At 43.0% G+C, this 19,881-nt stretch overlaps 1 protein-coding gene across 1 annotated transcript in view; it reads right to left on the reverse strand.

Annotated features, from left to right (window-relative positions):
* Positions 1-19,881, reverse strand: part of KNL1 (kinetochore scaffold 1) — a 193,388-nt gene that overhangs the window by 169,336 nt on the left and 4,171 nt on the right. The window contains exon 2 of the mRNA XM_069208569.1: positions 9,131-9,287. Coding sequence (XP_069064670.1) covers positions 9,131-9,287 — 157 coding nt within the window. The remainder of the gene's footprint in view (positions 1-9,130; positions 9,288-19,881) is intronic.

The following is a 19,881-nucleotide window of genomic DNA, read 5'->3' on the forward strand; positions in this document are numbered from 1 at the left end:
AGCAATTCAGTTTGGACCCCGTTAGTCCTTTAATGTTGTTTGGTTAATTTTGATATCTCTGTCCTTACAGGTCTATTGAGCAACTGTGGACTTTGGTTGGGCTTTGGTAGGGATGTGCTTTTTCCGTTGATGGTGGTTGCACTGCTCGGTAGGAGCAAGCTAGCCCATTGGGGTGGAGTGCAGATGTGATTTAACAGCGTGTCTGCTTACCGTCCCCCCCCACCTTAACCCTACCACCTATCCCACTGCCCTCCCCACCCCCCCGGTTATGGATAGGTGTCTCAAATTAATATCCGCCTGAACGTACAGGGCCTCAACTCCCCCAATAAATGCAGACAAGTCTAGAACTACATTCTATTACATGATCCTGATATTCTCGGTCTGCTGGAGACTCACCTCCCTGGTGAGAACCACCATAGAAGGACACATCCTCGATACCCTATACGACATTGGGCATACGCTGTTTCCAAGACTTTAGGTAGGGGAATCCTTTGCAAGTCACAATATGGCTCTCGTATTAACAGGATGGTTAGGGATAAAGGGGGCCACTTTCTGACCATAAATATGGCCAAAGGTAACCAGGAACTCACAATACTTAACATTTGCACTCCAAACACATCACAAGACGCATACCTCAGACAGACCCTACGGACTCAACTTAATGGGATGATGGGTAACCTGATAGTAAGGGAGAGATCTTAATATAGTACAGGACCCTGCCATGGATAGGAGCACCATCTCCTTCCAGTGCGCAGGGGCCAGTATGCCCAACTGAAAGGAGTGACAACCAAGCCGGGTCTAGTCAGTACCTGGCAATGAAGACACCAAGACGTCAGGGACTATTCCTTCTAGTCAAATGTCCATACTTCCTATTACTACACAGAATACCTCTTTGCAACGCATCCCCTGCTCAATACCTTAGACTCCGCTAAAATGTCAGCTATCCCTATTTCTGACCATGCACATGTTGTCTTGACCTGGCCACCTTTCTCCACTTACACAGGGGTCATTCTGCACTGGCGCTTGCCCCCACAGATACTTCGTGATCCAGTGGATGTGGAGGAGATATGACAGGGTATAGCAGACTACTTAATCCCCAACACTCTACAGGATGTGTCCCTACACACTGGTATGGGTTTAAGGCTAATGTCCACGGGGTGATTTCTTCACTGGTGATAACCTGCAGTAGGAAAGCACGCATTGTAGAAGACAATCTAGCCACAGAGATTAAAGCACTGGAAATCCAGGATGAGACGCCACCATCGGAGCGCCTTAAGAGACAGCGGTCCTTCAAGGACAGCCAAGAACCCACAGAAAGAATAGAGCAGGAAGGTCCCTCTTGGCACTCAAGCAGCCCTACTACAAGGTAGGGTGGGGGCAATAATATAGGCACACTCCTGGCCCGTATGCTTCACCAGGCACAGGCGAGAATCCCCCCCTTTATCGCCGCTGCAGAAATCGCTGATCTCGAAACCGGGCAAAGACCCAACACTTTGTTCCTCCTACCGCCCTACTGCTTTACAGAATACTGATGCTAAGATATTTACTAAGACCCTGGCCACCAGGTTCGAAGGCTTGCTTCCCTGTCTCATAGACCCAGATCAAGTAGGCTTTATTTGTAACAGACAGGGGGCTGACAACATCCGATGTGTGATGCACCTGGTAGAAAAGGCACAGCGACACCAGATACCAATCTGCCTTTTCCTGCTCGATGCTGGGAAGGACACTGACCAAGTTAACTGGGACTTTCTCTGGGCAGTCCTGCATAAAGCAGGCCTGAGGCCCAACATGATCTGAAGGATAATGGCCTTAATATGTCGTCCAAGGCCACCGTTCAGGTCAATGGGCATGCCATTAAGCCTATTGTCATCCATAGAGGCAGGAGACAGGGATGCCCCTTGGCTTCCCTAAAATTTGCACTGGCTGGGGAAACTGTTGGCCATAACGATTCGGGGATAGGATAACATCCAGGGAATATACTTTGCGGGTCATATGCATAAGGTCAATCTCCATGCTGATGATCTTCTTATACTTTCACAGCCGGCCACCTCCCTCCTGGTGGTGGTCACCAGTCTCAACGAGTTTGCCACCATTTTGGGATTCATAGTAAACATGTAGGTGGTCAAATGATGAACCATGACACTATAATGTGTGTGAGACCACCTATTCCGTAAGGAGGAACCCCTCGAATAGGTCCTCAAGACACGGTTATCACAATCATACTTCATCTTTAGCAAGATCACAGAAAAGAGTGATCATATATAATATTATAGTATCACAGAAAAAAAAAAAAACATTTACAGGGCAATCAAATAGTCAAATGCTATACAGCAATGTGAAAATCTCTTTAAAATTCTATGAATAGAGGCTCACCTTAGTGGAATAGATGATGTAACACTGCTTGTCCTACTGCTGCATCCCTGCGCTGTGCTTACTGGAGGCAGTAGTGCTGCGAGAACAAGTGGGTACTCTTCCAAGTCGCAGCATGGCATATTTGATCCAGCAGAATGCCTGCAAACAGAGCAGCAGAGGTGTATACTGCTGTTGTAGAGTGTGCCTTAGCTCGTCTTGTTAGGGGTTTGCCCGCTTTGCAGTGGGAAAATTGAATGGTCGCTGAAAACCATCTTGCCATTGTTGCTTTTGTAACTGTAGTTAATCGATGTCCTGGCCCATAGGAAACTAGTAGTTGATCAGTATTGCGAATACGTTTAGTACAATGAAAGTACATTTTATGGCATAGTTTAATGTCTAAGGTGTGGAGAGACATTTTAGCTGGTGTGGCTGGTTTGGGAAAATATGTTCGAAGAATTATCGGTTCATTGCGACGAAATTGAGAAGGAACCTTCAGAATGAACTTTGGGTTTGTTCTGAGGAGGACGAACTCTTCTGTAAAGTGTAAGAAAGGCTCTTGTGTAGTGAAGGCTTGAATCTCACTAACCTTTCTGGTAGACGTGATAGCGAGTAAGAAAGCAAACTTCCATGTGAGGAACTTTAGTTCAGCTTTATGAATAGGTTCAAAAGGGAACTTCATCAACTGGGGTAGGACCACATTAAGATAACACTCTGGGAGAGGAGCCAGTACTGGAGGAAAAGCTCTGAAAAACCCCTTCATGGAATGTTTGATCAGTCTTGAGGAACAAAGACAGGATCTCTGCAGATCATCTCTATCTTGAAATTCGGCAAGGTAGACCTTTACTGAAGAGTGACCCATGCAGGATTTGGCCAACGACGGAAGATACAGCAAGATCTGTTCTGGAGAGGCTTTGAACAGGTGGAAGTTATTTTGTTGGCACCAGGAACATAATCTTCTTCATTTAAAATCTGTACGTTCGCAGAGGCTCCGGGATAACCATCAGATCACAGGCGTGAAGTTTGGGGGGGATGAGCATCTCATATCGCTATATGCGGACGACGTCATTCTTACTTTGGCGGATCCCGCGACCTCATTGCCGTTGCTAATGGATGTATTAGAGGAATTTGGACAGGTCTCGGGATTCCGAATGAACATGCAAAAATCGCAGGCTATGGGCAAGTTCATCAGTGATGAACATGAAAGGGACCTGAAGGCCCGATTCCATTTTATATGGTCTTCTTCTGGGCTTCCATACTTGGGGATTGAGTTGGGCTCCACGGTTGCCTGTACGGCGTCGCTGAATTACACAAAACTAATCCGGGAGGTGCATCGTGACTTAGAGACATGGGGGAAGACTCAAATTGTCTTGGTTGGGCAGGGTGGAGGCAGTGAAGATGACCATCCTGCCACATATATTGTATCTGTTTCTGGCGCTTCCGCTAGAGCCCCTGCCGCGAACGGTAGCGACCCTCCAAACATCGGTTCTAAGATTTATATGGGAAGGGAAAGCGATGTGGATACCGCGACGGGTCCTGTACCGCCCCAACCAGGGGGGCGGGTTGGCGGTCCCCCTGCCTCCTTCGATGCTTCCAAGCAGCACAGTTGTGTTTTCTCTGGGAATGGAGCCAGCCGTCTTCCGAGAAGCATTGGTGCTTCATGGACCAGGCAGTGGCTGGCGCTCATATATGGAAGGAATTCTGGCTTAGGCGCCGTCACAGAGCGCAGGGGCTGTATGTATCCCCGGTCACAGAGGGTTTGATGAAGGTGTGGGATCAGGTGGCCGGCAGGGTAGGCTGGACGACCTTCCCGTCCCCAATGACTCCCCTGGGTGCGAACCCTGATTTTGGTCCAGGCCTCCAGTTAGAGGCTCTGCGTCGATGGTACGAGGGGGGCTGTAAAAGGGTGAGATATTTATTTGATGAGCAGGGGGTGATCCCTTTGACCAGGTGAGGGAGACATTCGGCCTGACTGAGGCTGACAGGATGATGTATTACCAAATACGACACTGGGCCCTGCTTTCAGCCAATAGGATATTAATAGACAGGCCGTTAACACAGTTTGAAAAATTGATTCTATTGAAAAAGGACGATAAGCGCGCGATTTCTGAGCTCTACACTCTCCTGCGGGGGGAGGCCCGTCCGCCCAAGACTAAGTCAACTGAGACGGGAGAGGGAACTGGAGAGAGACCTATCGGAAGAGGAATGGGAGTGTATTTTCTATAGGGCGCACCACACAGCTTATAACGCAGCAGGCACCGAAACAGCCTATAAAGTGGCCTCCTCCTGGTACTACACCCCAACAAGGATCCATGCTTGGGATCCCGCTAAATCTAGTCTCTGCTGGCGGGGGTGTGGGGGAGTCGCTTGTTCATTTACTATGGCACTGCCCCAAATTACATCGGTATTGGGAGAACATAATAGACATTATCGACACAGCGTTTAACACTCAGATCCCTAGATTCCCTGCGTATATCTTGTTGGGCCTTCCTAACCCTCTCACTTTCCCCCTGAGATCATTGAAAGGACGTCAGATGGCCTTAGCTTTAAATGCTGCAATACAGTTGTTAGCAGTGTGGGGGACTGACCAGATTCCGACAGTAGTTTCATGGCTACACAAGCTCTGGTTTATCCTCGCTGTGGAAAAGCTTACCCTGACTTCTCAGCAGCGGGGTGGGGACTTTAAAGAACTGTGGCAACCATATTTACAAATTCTGTCTGGGGAATTTTCAGAATTGACATGTATGACTTATTTGAGGGTTCTGAACTTGAACTGAGTGCATGGGGGCGAACCTATAGTGGAGATGTATATATAGGACCGGGACTATACTGTAACGGGGCCTGGGACCGTTTGTTTCTTGTATTATGAGCCAGCGGTGGGGAAACAAAGTTGTATTTTATATTTAAGTTTTTTTAACCGCTGAGCATGGAGTAAGCCGACTATTAATGTAATGCTAATATTTTGATGTGTTGCGTATGCAATGTTCTATACTTGAAAGCCAATAAACAGATTTGATCTATAAAATCTGTACGTTTTATTTGTGCTGCCCACTCTCACTTTAGATATTATGTCTCTGCATTCTTGAGTTATGTTCAGTTTTCTAAGTTCATAGAACTCAGGAGCCATGCGGGTAAATGCAGAGAAGTTGGTCCTGGATGTAGTATTTGGCCCTGGTTCATTAACAGAAGCATTTGAATCCGTGGAAGGCATATTGGTCTGGTTTCTGACATAAGGATGAGTTCTGTGTGCCAGTGCTGCCTGGGCCACTTGTGAGTTTTGAGAATTAAGCAAAAGTGTTGTCTTTTCAACTTGGTGAGGACTGTGGGAATCAGCATGGAGATGCTGTGAGTTTTCAGCCAGTCCCGTAGTTCCTGGGCTTTGAGAGTGAGCATGAGAGATTTCGTGCCTCCCAGTTGGTTGATGTAACACATGCTGGTCATATTGTTTGTACGAACCAGCACCCAAGATCCTGCTATTCATGGGAGAAATGCTTGCAGGATGAGAAAAATGGCCTTGAGTTCTAGGCTGTTGATGTGCATATTCTGCTGATGTGCTGACCATTTCCTTTGGATTTATTGGTCCTGTAGATGGTCTCCCCTGCTGTCCATTGAAGCATCTGTCGTAATGATGAAATCGGTAACCAATGGTAGAAAAGTAAGGCCTTGAGACAGATGTTTGTGAGACCACCAGTTTAACGCATCTATCATCTTCAGGGTGATGGCTATCAAGCCTTTGAAGGGGCCTTGAGACTCAATCCATTGGAGCAACTTAAACAGTCTCACTGAAACATACTTTTTTCTTGATATTTTGTTGGCCAAGTCTGTTAGCCTCGGTTCTCTTTCCTGTAAGAGGTAGGTAGGCTTTGTTGTGTCCAGTAAAGGTCCTAGAAATGTCATCATTTGAGTAGGGATGGTTGAGGACTTTTGTTTGTTCACTGTGAGACAGTTTTCGAAAAAGCAACAAGCAGGCTTTGGTGGCTTTGAGAATTTGCTGTGAGGTTGAAGCTTTTAGCAGTCAGTCATCTTGGTAAGGGAATAACTGATGACCTTGTTTTCTGAGAGCGGCTGCCACCAGGGCCAAGCACTTGGTAAAAATGCGGGGGGCCAACTTAAGGCCAAAGGGAGGAGGACTCTGAATTGCTGATGGGTACCAGCTACAGTAAAACAGAGGTATCTGCGGTGTTTGGGATGAATGGGAGTATGAAAATATGCATCTTCCTGATCTAGAGATATTTCATGTAGCCTCCACTGTTCAGCAGGTGAAGGATGTCTGAGAGAGTAGTCATTCTAAAGGATTGTTTGCGGAGATAAGCGTTCAGCTTTGTAAGATCGATCTCTATTCCCCTGATTTCTTGCTTAGAAGGAAAAAACGGGAGTAGAATCCATTCCCTCTCTGTTCCATTGGGTCTTTCTCTATCACTCCCTTGGAAAGCATAAGTGGGGCTGCTTTTCTTAAGTGAAGAAGAAGGGGGTGCAAACCCCTTTGGTGGATTGTTTGGTGGTTTCTCTATAAGCTCCAAGGTTTGACTATAGCAAACTAGGTCCAATACCCACTGGTCTGATGTGATATTTTTCCAATGACGGAGATGCTTGGAGACGCTTGCACCTACGGGGTTAGAGGAGGGGGGAGTAACTGGTACATCATTGTTTGCGACATGTGTCAATCTTCAACGTGTTCCTTGCTTGGAGAAACCTGCTGTAAATTGTTGTCGATAAACTTTTGTTGACTTGTATTAAGGTTGATAGGGCTGGTACTGCCGTGAGCGCTGGTATGTGCCACTGGAGGTGGAAAAACCCTGTGCACCTCGAAAGGGCAACTTTCTATTTCGCAAGGTTCCGAGGAACTTAGCCATATCAGTATCTGCCTTAATGGCAAGAAGGGCTTAATCGATAAGCTTGCCAAAAAGTGTATCCCCCATCATAGGCCATATCCAATATTTTCGATTGAACTTCAGTCATAAATAAGGTTGCTTTAAGCCATTCCTGGCGTCGCAAGGCAGTTGCGCCTGCAAGTTGCCTGAAGCCTGTGAGGGCCATATCCATGGCGCAATCAATCTCAAAAGAGGCGCGCCCACCCTCTTGGAGAATCTTTTATTTCTCAGGCCTTCAGTCTTCCGGAATAACGTCACTTATGTCTTTGATGTCTGAGCACTTCTGTCAATCATAGTGGGCCAGAGTGGCTAAGGAATTGGCAGCTCTGACAGTGACAGCCGACGTGATGGAAAGTCTTTTTCCTATAGTGTCTGGGCGGCGGCCATCTATCTGGTGGCACTGATATGGGGGTGGACGGATTCTTTGATCTTCTTTGTGCCACTTGGAAATTGACAGAGTCTGGTTTGGGATGCCCTGTCAGGTATGCAGGGGAATCTTCAGGTGCTCCGAATGCGGGGCAGAACCGCTGCCACAGTATCGGGGGTTTTCAAAATTGTTCTTCCTTCTTGCCAGATGTAGTCAATAATTGGTATTGACTGGACCGATTTTCTTGGCTGGCCTTTAAAATCTTAAAGAAAGCAGTCCGACTGATTGACTGCTATGGGAAGGTGGAATCTTTCTGATACTCTTTCCATAAGGCTATGAAATCCTCCGATGTCCTCTGGAGGAGAGTCAACAGGCTGATGCTGAGATGGCGATAGTGTGGGAACGGGATAATCATTCCAATCATCCAGTTGAAGAGGAGGTTCTTTAATATCACCCTCCTCTCTGTCCTCGTCATCAAAGGATGAAGGGTCGTCCCTAGATGGTGGAGGTATACAGGACGGAGGTGTCACCCTGGGGGTGGGTAGGGGGCGGAAAGCTTGGTAGAGGTGGTGAAACAGGCCTCGCGAGGTTACCAGTCACTCCTCTGAATGAAGAGGGAAATGTTTCCTGTAATCAGACCGCATAGCCTGAAGGTCCTGAACCAAAGAACTATGCATAAGAAATTCGTCCTGTGGATGTGGAAGGTCAGGATAATGATAATAACCCTGAAAAGCTTGTTCTTCATAACACTCCTCTTCCTGGCATTTGACATGAAAGTTAGAAGGGCTGTGCACTGTTCCAAATGGGCCCTTATTGTCAGAATCTTCAAATGAAACCAAATTCCAGGCTATTTGGAAACCTTTATTGCAATACTTCACTCGTATTGAATTCTCTTGCTTCAGACCCCCACGACTTAGGGCCTTGCAACTATTCACTTGAAAACCGTTGGCTGGAAGAATCCTGGGGTTTGCACAACTCAACCGTTTGCTCAAAGACCCACACAGGCTGCACCCCGCAACAGCAATAAGATATGTTGTAGACCTGAAACACACTAGATTTGTCTAAATGCTTTGTTGTTATGTTTATCTGTTTTGTTCCCTCTTTCATCCTCCTCCCTTACCACTATATGTTCTGACCCTACTCCTTAACCTCTCCCTTCTCTTCTTCTATAAGGTACTATACATGGATGACCAAATGTCTTTCTCCAGCCACTATGTCAAGTTATGTTAAGCCAGCATACGTTACAGATTCCCCAATGCTGTACTCTACTTATTCCTTAAACTACTGAATAAAGAGATTAAAAAAAGAACATGTACCCAGCACAAAGTTTCCTTGAAAATGTCACTCTTCCCCATCTCACTGTGCTCTCTTTCAGAGCTTTTAATTTGGCTACCTATATCAAAGTGAAACATGCAAGAAATACACTGGTAATAACACATTCCTTCAGTATCAATCTTTCTAATGACCAGCAGAAAGCTATTGCTAATTTGGAAATAAAACCATATGTAATATGAACAAGAAAAAAAAAAAAGGAAAAACTCACTGAGGTCTATGGTTGTCACTTCAGCTCTTGAGTCAGCAGAGCCGGTACTGCTGCTGCTGCTGCTCTTCAGTTGCAGTTGACTTCCCAGAGCAGTACTCATTTGACACGTTTCAACTGCTGATTGGTTACTCAAAACATTTGTGCAGGTTGGGTTATTCTAAAACATAAAACAATACTAATAAATTGTTATATCATGCTTTAGATGAAGTTACACAGTTTATTAAGAATTTACAAGGCAAATAGGTACTTTTCTATTGTCCATCAATATTGGTTGCTGGTTACATATGCATGAACGAGCAAATGTATGCACAACTTCTAAAGGATGGATAGCAGTGGGATGTACACTTAAAAAAAAACAAAAAAAACTGACCCTTTAATACTGGTCAGGATTTACAAACTTCTTCACAAGTGGATCAAATGGATGCAGGAGAGCTGGAAGTGAAGAACTGCCTCAAAATCTTTCACAATCTAGGAGAACAGACAATGATACAAAGCAAACTGGTTTCACTCTATTAGCTTTCTATTGCATTTCAACCAATGGCTGAAGGTGTAATTTAAATTTTTAGCTTGCAAGTTCTTGGCAGAAAACAATTTGTAGACATGGAATTCTACAGCTTTCCTTCATACCTGCTGGGTTCCACAGGGATCTATTCTCATGCTGATGATTTTTAGCCTCTGCATGTAGCTGCTGGCTGTACATTTCAGCTAACAATACATTTTCAACATTACTCTGATCACGCCCAACTATACCTTCAAATGCCATTGGCTCATACTCTGATCCTGTATAAAAGTAATTGAAATGTATTTGTCCATTGTGTATCAAAACACTAAAGGCTGAGTTTGTCATTGTAACTGGAAGAACCTTCAAGCCCTCCATCCAGGAATAGCGCAACTATATTGGCGTAGATGGCTTCCCAATCTCTCCCTGTTCATCCTCTGTTGAGTTATTGGATTTTATCAGTAAACCCAAGCCATTCTAATCACATATCAATTTAAAAAGGAAATGAAATGCATCCAGATTAAAGTAATGCACAAAATTAGGCCCTTTCTTCCTTCTATGAACTTCTGAGCCACAATTAGGTGTCTTGAGTAAATCCAACTATCCTTCTTTTAAACTCAACATGGCTGATTTCATGCACACTGTCAGAAGCGTATCACTAGCCATGCAGATAATCCAAAATCCAGAGACTCACAAAGAATAACCTCCCATCGAACCTCTAACTTACTACTCTAGTGGTGAAATTCTGGGAAGGTCTTAAAACCCATCTCTAAACACATTTCCTACATACTAGACTATTGTTTCCTTGTCCAGCACTGCCTCACTGTGATGCTACTTCTTCCTTATTGTTAAGCGATTATTGTCCTGAGCTTTCGTAAATGCACCTGCATGTGTCTCTATCCTTATAAGTTGGGAATATCTTGGTGTTAAATACAAAGCACTTTGACACTGTGCTAGTGTTCACTCTCGCTTCTTGTTCGAGAGCGTATGGAAGCACAGTTATTCCTTCAATTTATGTGTATGATGGTGTTCGATATGTGCATGGGTGTTTTTTTCTTCGTACAACCTTCATACCGCATGTGCTACATACTTCTTTAATTAGTGTTTGCTGTCAACAGGTACACTTTACCAATTACATTATAGCGGCAAGCTCGATCCCAAAAGGCAGCTAACAAGAAAGACAAAAAGGGTGAAGAAAATATGATGCAGACTTAAATATTTCACTGGACTACAGTGATCAATAACTGGGCGTTTATTTTAAAATCCATTCTAATCTGGTACTATGCTGCACATTTGAATTGCAGCATCAGAATAAATAGGACATTTGACTGGGGAGTTGCATCCCTGTTCTTTGATATGGCTCCTTATTTTGGAGAGAAGCAATGTGTTTCCTTGCTTTGCATGCTATATTTCGAAGACTCTAATCACTGTATCTGATTTAATGTAAAACCCAATACAAATATATATATTTGAGAAAAAAAAAAAAAAAAAAAACCCCTCTCACACAGACACAAATCAGGTACCATGTTACACATGGTGTTCGAGATATGAACCAAGGTTTGAATCCACTACACTGCTAAATGAAAACCCAGGAATAGAGCCTTGCGTAACCTCTTTTCACTTGTGCACACCCACCTGATTCAGAAATGTCCGCACAAGTCTTTGTACTTCCTAGTTTCATTAGTGTACATCATTGTTGACAAGTTCAGCTTGCCACAAAGCACACAATATGCCATAAGAAACACTCACTCTTTCAATTAAAAAAAAAAAAAAAAAAAACATACATAGAGGCATACACAATGTTATCTTACCAGAGAAAATTGTAATGGGATCCTACTCTAGAGCCAGGTGAGTACATTTCTACTATACCTCTTTGCCATGTGGTGACACCTCATTTATCCTGCAGATTTAGAAGATCATAAGCAAACATCCTCCAACCACACAGAAATTTGACAACTCATCTGGGAAGCTCAGTAGGGGCATCTCTGAATGTATAAATGATACCAATGGAGGATAACCAACTCAACAGGCAACTTGTCTTGTCTTGGACATTTCATATATTAATTTCAGTAGAAGCAATATATATCCAGGAAAGCAAGGGAAGTAAGAGAAGAGTTGTGCCATCTCCAAAACAAGTTATTCAGCACTGCTTGTCTCACTGCAGTCCACACATCAGCATCCACAATATTTGACAAACAGTATTTGACTACGTTGTTGTAGATGAAGTAGTATTTAGATGTATAGATGAAAGAGCTCATCCAGATTTAGCAGTGTTTGCCTCCTTCACATCCTTGCAGAAAAGTTAATCTTCACTGAAATGAAAACCCAGCACTTTGTACTGCACTTCTGGTGAAATCCAGGGCACGTAAGCCATGTCTAACCATGCAGAATCTGGCCACAACAGATCAGGCCAAAATCAGAAACTGCTGCAGAGCTTGCCTTGTGCTAGGAACTGTCACCCCTCCCATGTTGGCCTCCCAGAAGGAACAGTATATTATTGGCTGTGGTCTAACTACTGCCTGTCATACAATGACGAACACTGCAACAGTGGCTGCACAAACTGTGAAGGACACATTCATGGAAATCCTCCTCCCGTTGCTTTTAAACTTGTCTTCTACAGGGAGACAGAGGGATGACATGGTTGAATCAACACCAGTAGGAAGCCGCAGCCCTTTTAAACTCAGGCTTCACTACACAGAATTGAAATTAAAGTCAAGGGCCCTACTCTTCTTGTCTGCTTTGCTGAGGAGGAATTTCAAAAACAGAGGCCAGAGTCTTAAAGAGCTTCTATTCCGTCACTGGTCCAAAAAAGGGTTTAATGATGAGTGACTTTTCAGGCTACTGATCAACAGCAAAGGGAAAACAGGTTTCCCTGGTTTCGCTCTACATTTCCAGGCTAAATTCCAGGCTAAATTCAGAGCACATCAAGCCATGTAGGAAACAGGGGCCATAAAAAAGCCTGTTGTGAGTGAAGAAAGATAGCCTCTGGGAACCTGTACTCATCTGACGGGCCAGTTCTGCCTATAGGGATTGGCTTTTCTCCTTGTTTTTAGGGGGTAGCCGATCGCACAGCTGATCTTGGTAGCCCTCATGACATGGATTGCTGGGGAACTTCCCAATGGGACAGTGGACAAAGGAGCGTGGATCAATATCTTGGACCAGATTATGCATGATCGTAGAACACCTTTCTTGTTCTCTGGGATCACCCCAAGGGTTGTAATGTACTCCTCAGATATCCTCACAGGGATAGAAGGCCTGTTCTGTCCCCATGCAAGGGACATCTTTCTCTGTAGCCTTCTTTCTCTTTCCGCATCTCAGCCTCAAGGTCATGGAGGTGGCATCCCTTACCATTCTCTGAAATTTGGCTTTCTAAGCACTAACTTGAATGTGGGGCAGACCATAAACAGGGTAGCCACTGAAAGGTTTGCCAACTTCATAGTCAATATCAAGAGACACCACGCAGAGATCTTAGCCAGTTTAGGTGTCCATGGTTGTAAATGTTTAAGGGAGGCCAAAGGATGCAGGACATTGGATGAAACAGAAGAGGGAAGCTAGCAGAGGTTGGGATGGGTGAGGCTCAGGGGTGGGAGTGTATCCTCTGCTTGGAAATCACAGTAGCCCTCTGGCTGGAAATCAGGATCTATGTTGTTCTCAGGCGGAGCAGTCACTGGAAGCCATTTAAGGCTTGTTTCTGGACCATTCAACCTCATACTTCAATTCAATGTACAATACCCTTATGGAGGGATGGGAAGTCAGTGGCAGAAAAAAATAATACTTCACAGTATTTGGCCCAGCACATCTTCTAAATGGAACTGACCAAATTAATCTGCAGAACCTATGCTGTCTTTACTGCTTGGATACGATGTAAGGCCCATAATGTCTACACAAGTCATGACAACGCAAACCTTGGCCATCACGAAACTCTGAAGAGAAACACTGTTGAATTTAAGGAAACATATTCCCTTGCCAGCAGGCACTACTCAGAGGCTTATGACCCTTGGCATATGCACTCAACAGCCTAGTAGGAATGTAGGTAGCATACGTATTGTGATTTAATACACATTATTTTCAGTGTAAAAGATACTTCAGTGATAACAGGCTTACTAGAGTTAAACGGGAGAGGTGAGATATAGATGTGATAAGGAAAAGATGGGATGTTCCTCTTTTCCATTGCTTTTAACGGGATACATTTAGATTGCTCCATAAAAATAATAAGAGTATCATTTGTAGCAATATATTAAAGAAAGTTTAAAAAAACTAAAGTGTACAACAATAGAAACAAGAAATAGTAGCAGCTTCAAATTTGATAGGTTGATTCAGAAATCCCTCTATCAATTTATTTCCCTTATGAACTGACAGAGCATCACTCTTTACCTCCAAGAATTTAATATATTGCTTGTTGCATAATCCTGCAAGGTCTATCCATACTGTTAAGAGCTTTTGCATTAGAAATATATGTGCTTATCAATAGGAGTCATTTGCAATTGAAACTAAAGAATTGTGATGTGTAAACCTGTTTTAAACGGCCTAATGCTAACAAGGCCCCTACTCAATCTTTGTAAACATGGCTGCTGACATAATATTCATTGTATATTTTTATTTTTCATTTACACCTCATGCAGCAAAATATGCACTGTTCATTGTAAACAACATGTTCTCGAATAATTCTCTGGAGGAAGCCTTTGCTACTTTCCAAATCTTTTCCTGCTAGCACACTGCATTGCATTCATTCATTCCTCTTTTCAGCTGTTTATGTAACTAGTTTGTTCGGACATCTCCAGATCACATTAGGTCAGAAGGGGAGAATCAATATTCATGTAATGGGAAAGTGTTAGGATGGTAGGGTTATATGATGTTTTAAAACACTGAAATGTGGTTTGCCAAAATAACGATACTTTTGCTTGTACCAGGCTGTCACCGCAGTTTCTACCATTTTCTAAGGTCAAATTGGCTATATAAAAGCCTCAAATTGTGAGCGAGACTTCTAGGGGACTGCTAGGAATGTTGTCTGATTCTTTTTCGATTTGCTGCCCTTTTACGACTGTTTTTCAGACTTTGTTTAATACTGTACTTTACTTAAACTCGGAGTCTTCTTGGCAGTTGATTTCTATGTCCTTTGATTTAATGAGACTGTTGCTGCATTTGCATTTTTCTGTATTGCGCTTTAACATATTAATAAACCTTTATGTTTTTCTAAATTACTATTTTCAAACTCACTTTTTGAGTCATTCTTTATTCTTCACTATAATTTGAAATACTGTTTTGATTCTTGTCTTTTGGGACATACTGCCTACTTTATTCTTCAGGACAACAGTGTCTCCAACTCCACAACTGGGAGCTATAACAGTTTTGACTATCGTGCAGATTCATCTAAGAGATGGGCCCACAATTTCTTTACATATTCTCAATGCTTTTAATACACATTTTTCATTCAAAAGATGCCACAGAGCAATTGCAATGAAACTCTTTAAATAATGAGAAAATGATAAGGAAACACATTTCATTCTCAGTACATTTGTTGCCATATGGGCAGTAAGGAGTCCTACGTTTCCCCCAATTAGCAGTAAAGCTTCTAGTAAACAGCCTAACATAATGAAGAAACAGAAAAATGAGGCCATTGCTCAATGTACAATTTTCTTCCTGGAGTTAACTTTTACAATGCATATCTTAGGCCGAATGAGTAGCCAAGAGCCAGGTTAATCTAGAAACACTTAACCTAATTCCAGAAGTAGAACCTTACACTTTGTCTATTTTGGGATTTTATGTGCAACTAAAAAGGAAAACGCAGAGAATAATCTTAACTCAGGGTAACACACAACCTTTCTTGATTTATATTGACTGCAGGACTATCATGGATTTTCATGCAAAAATGTAAATGTTCTAATGCTACACAATCCCACGCGGAAATCACCTGCCTTGAAAGTGATATTGCCCTCTGTGCTATGATGTGGCTTGATTAGTTGGATTCTATACCATACTTACTGCTGTGCATTCACCTGCTATTGAAATTTCTCTGTTGAACCACACAACGCCACAAATACATCTTAATAGTATAGAATATTTGGTCTTCCTTAAAAAGTGTGAATCTATCCACCTTCATCAACACACACTGATTATTTAACATAATGGGTTGTTTAGTTTTAGTGAATTATATTACATCTACCTTGTCGCCCAAATAAAAGGAAATTTACATGCTTTCAAAAGGGGATAAACGAAAGCAGCATATCCATTCCCATTTTGCCCAATTCATCTCTGAATTGGAATTCTTTCTGCCTTCAACAAGAGATATTTAAGCTTTTTTCATCTAGGACTGAGCAGGATTAAGATGTGGCCCGATTTAGGAAAGTCTAATTGTAGACGTGCTGATCTCCCTGAATTAGTCTCATACACAAAACTGAAATGTAAAGCAAGGCACAGGGAAACAAAAAGGTAATTTCTATATCCACACTGTAAGGCAATTTTTCGAGGCCAAAATGTAATTTGGGAAAAATCAGTTTGGAAGTAAGTATTTCTAGTATGGAAATATTCAGAGCTTAATAATCTTCCTTCATCATAATTTCTGAATAATCCAGAATTACATCTATAGAGCTGTGTAAAACGTTAAAGCAACTCTTGTATTAACCCCTTGTCTGTCCTAGTGCCTTCAACGTATATGTTCCAAAAAGGTGCAATCAGTACATCCCCAAGACCTATGTATTTTTTATTAAATGTACGGGAAGCTGTGAAATGGTGCTCTGGTTCTTTTCCAGATCAGAAGGCGTATCCTAAGAATATAGGGGGGGGGGGAACCATGACTATTACTTGACGAATTACTACTACTGATGAAAGAGAAAAGTAGATTGTGGCCAAAGGAGGAAGGCAAGCCCTCAACAAGAGGTACTGGCAGGTAGGCAAACAAGCACAGCCTAGAATGTGGGTTGTAAAGTGCCACTGCTTGTACCTGCAGAGTTCCCTTCTGATTAAGAATTGTGCCAATTAAAATCTGAGTGGCCTCTAGCCATTGTAAACTTAGAAGCCCCTGGCTATATGGAAATTCAGATGACAACAGTAGCTCAACTGTAGAGCTGATTTGAGGAGGAACTCAGTTACCACTACCATACATTACAGTATAGGAGGGCATATTATTGTGACTATGGAATGACCTGTTTGATAGAAATGCTGGCCTTCATACATACAGCCAGGTGGCTACATTAATCAGACCTCGAATATAATTTATCTACAGCAAATATAGCATATTCATGATTCCACAGGACTTTGCACCATCACTTTTGCAGCTCTACATATATCAGAGCGGAGATCTTTGATACAGTGGTGAATAACCAGGCCTGCACGAAAGATAGGAAGAAGTTCTGCCGCACCTTTTTCTGCAGCAACTCAAAGAATTTCCCTCCAAATCCCAAGAAAGAGGTAAGATGGTGAAACTGATAACCCATGTCCAATCCCTCAGCATACCAAATGCTATTCGGAAATGAGCGGAGGGTGGCAAACAAACTGCTGCTATGGTCCACAATTATTGTCAAATTGGCTCAAATTTACGTTTTAGAATAATGTAATAAGGAGCATTTGCTTTGGTAATGGTCTTTGGGTACCGATATTTTAGAACTGAATGTTTTTGTAGTATTTTCAGCACAGAAATGAATAAAAAGTAAAATCATCAATTCTTGAGAAAGGACCCATTCCCACTAAACTCTTCAATGTTCCTATTTTAAGTATCTTCTTTTTCCAACCTTTCCCTACTACTGCACCAATGCAAGATCTCATGAATGAGTTTACAACATGTGAAATGGGAGAGAATATTGTGGAGGGCTGGGAGACAAAAATGGCTGCTATATTTTTGAGCCCCCATTCTGTTATATTGTGTCTTTTCCTGCCCAATCAAGCCACTGAGTGTTTAAAGAAGCCCTGAAAAAAATCTGTTAGGAAATGTATGGCTGTTAACGGTAGTCTGGTTCTGTGAGACGTGGCCAGGAACACAGTGCTCGCAGCTGCACACTGGAAGACAGAGCCGTCAGTGGCAATACCAATGGATCCAGGGGCTGCATCTTGGCTCGGGCACTGAGGCAGCACTATGACTAATGTAAGCCTGGATCTCTGGCAGCTGAAGGTGCTGCCAGTGCTGCTGCAGCTTGCCTGTAACTTTGAGTGCCTTCTGCAGATAGAGCGAATCGTACCTGTGGAGGCTACGACTGTGGTGACATCATGCCACTGTTAAAATTACGTCTCGTCCTGAACCAACTGAATGGTCCCATCCTACTGAAGACTCAGGAGTAGCTGAATATAAGGAGAAGAATTTACAATTCACCTCCTATTCTCTGGTCCTAAACACTTGGCTTTGTCTCGTAATCTCAGTGATTCTGTTTTGCCCTGTCTGCTACCTGTTCTTATTATGGCTCAGAGGGAGAAGGTCTAAAAACAAGGAATATACAAGGGTTAAAACCGGAAAGTTCAGAGTTAAACAAATGAGAGCAAAATAAAGGAAAATAAATAAATTAATAAATAAATAACTCACTGTATGCCATTAACTATCAACACAGAGATTTGGTGTGAATGATTGCCAGCACTGAGACTGCTGCGGGGGCAGTTAACAGTAGAAGGACTGTATCATAAAGCAGTCCAAATAGGGAGCAATCTGTAGGTTTCCACCACCAGAATTCAATCTTTGGAGGACAATGGAAATGAGATTGAGCTGCACTCGATGGCAGTTCTTTCAAGGATTGTACAATAGGCAGTGTTCTTATGCTTGACTCAAGGACGGGCACACATGCTAATTTACTGCTAAGTGCACGCTCAAAAGTGCTAGGGGTTTCCACCTTAATCACGGTCATCCCTCATATTTGTGATGAGGAAAGCGTTATGGGATTTGTCTGACATATGAAGGGGGTGAGTACCAAACTGATTAGTATGGCACACTGGTTGCCTTCAGGTGCCAATCGGTGAGAAGAGACAGTTGAGAGTACAGTCATGGCCGGCCTAATTTTAATCAGACTCATGTAAGAGGTTACAGGTGTGTGCCAGAAGGTCACTGTCTGGTCACCTCCTTTTCCCTGACTTCATCCCAGATACAAATGCCAGGAAGAGCGGCTTTATTAGAAGGTAAGAGAGACTTCACCATCAAAGTTTTCACCTTTTGAACAAGTTGAAAGTGGACCATTTTATCGGCTCCTGGCAATAAAACACGCATTTCAAAGAGGTCTTATTAAATACTGTTAAATACTATAGATCATGGTCTATCTGTACTACTTTTGCAGAGAGGCCTGTCCAAACTGTTTACTTAAAAAAATAAAAGAAAATTGTGGTTGACATTTTTGAGCTATGATGCATGCTTATGTTATCGTAGTGTTAAACACAACACATCTGGTACCTATATAGTGATTGTTACCCAATAATCTAGATCATCTATACGAGTTTCGAAACTAGGGGGGGGGTTGTTGGGGGTGGAATCAGGAATGCAGGGGTGTTATGAGGAACAATTCCCCAGCCTGTTTCTCTGGTCTTTGTGCCTGGTGTTTCTCCTTGAACGTTTTATTTATGACTAAACTGTTTAAGGGATATGAAGCTGTGATTGAAATCTAGACCAGGGGCTATGCTACTGGGGGACCATTCTTGTGTCCGTTTCTTCGGAGGTGACCATTAACTTGGAGACTATTGGCTAGAGAACAGGTTTCTGGACTGTGGCACGAAGAGAGCTGGTGAATCCAAAGGTCATGATGTTGGACCTTCTAATACGTCAATTCTCCGGTTCTAGCAGATTACAGATGTGTCATGAAAGATACCCCAGGAAGAGATGTATTGCTTTCCTAAGATTGGGGGGGGGGGGGGGGGGGGGGGGGGGGCAAAGTTAACTATCTCCAGAGTTACTGCTTAAAACCAGAGATGGAGTAATCCTTGTCCAAAAGGGTAGCACGGTTAGAACAAATCAATACTGGTACTTGTGTCCCCGCGTATCATCTGCATTTCAAATAATAGATAGCAAACCAAGTAGCATACACCATCTTGAACATATGTAAAGTTTGATACTTCATAAAAAAAGCTAATAAAAACTTCCCAGAGGCTTTCTTTTCAAGAAAGGCACTCGGTCTGGATAGAATGGGCGGCTACCTCCCCTCTTTCACCAATGGTAGGGAAACTTGGAGTTAAGCTTCTGTTCTACAGCAGATGACATTCTTAGGGGGGACTGTGTTGCAAAGTTTCCTTTCTGTAGATTTAAGGAAAACCATCCTAACCATAATGACAGCTAGACACAGTCAGCTTG

Source organism: Pleurodeles waltl, chromosome 9, assembly GCF_031143425.1.
Source record: "Pleurodeles waltl isolate 20211129_DDA chromosome 9, aPleWal1.hap1.20221129, whole genome shotgun sequence".
Classification (NCBI taxonomy): Eukaryota; Metazoa; Chordata; class Amphibia; order Caudata; family Salamandridae; genus Pleurodeles; species Pleurodeles waltl.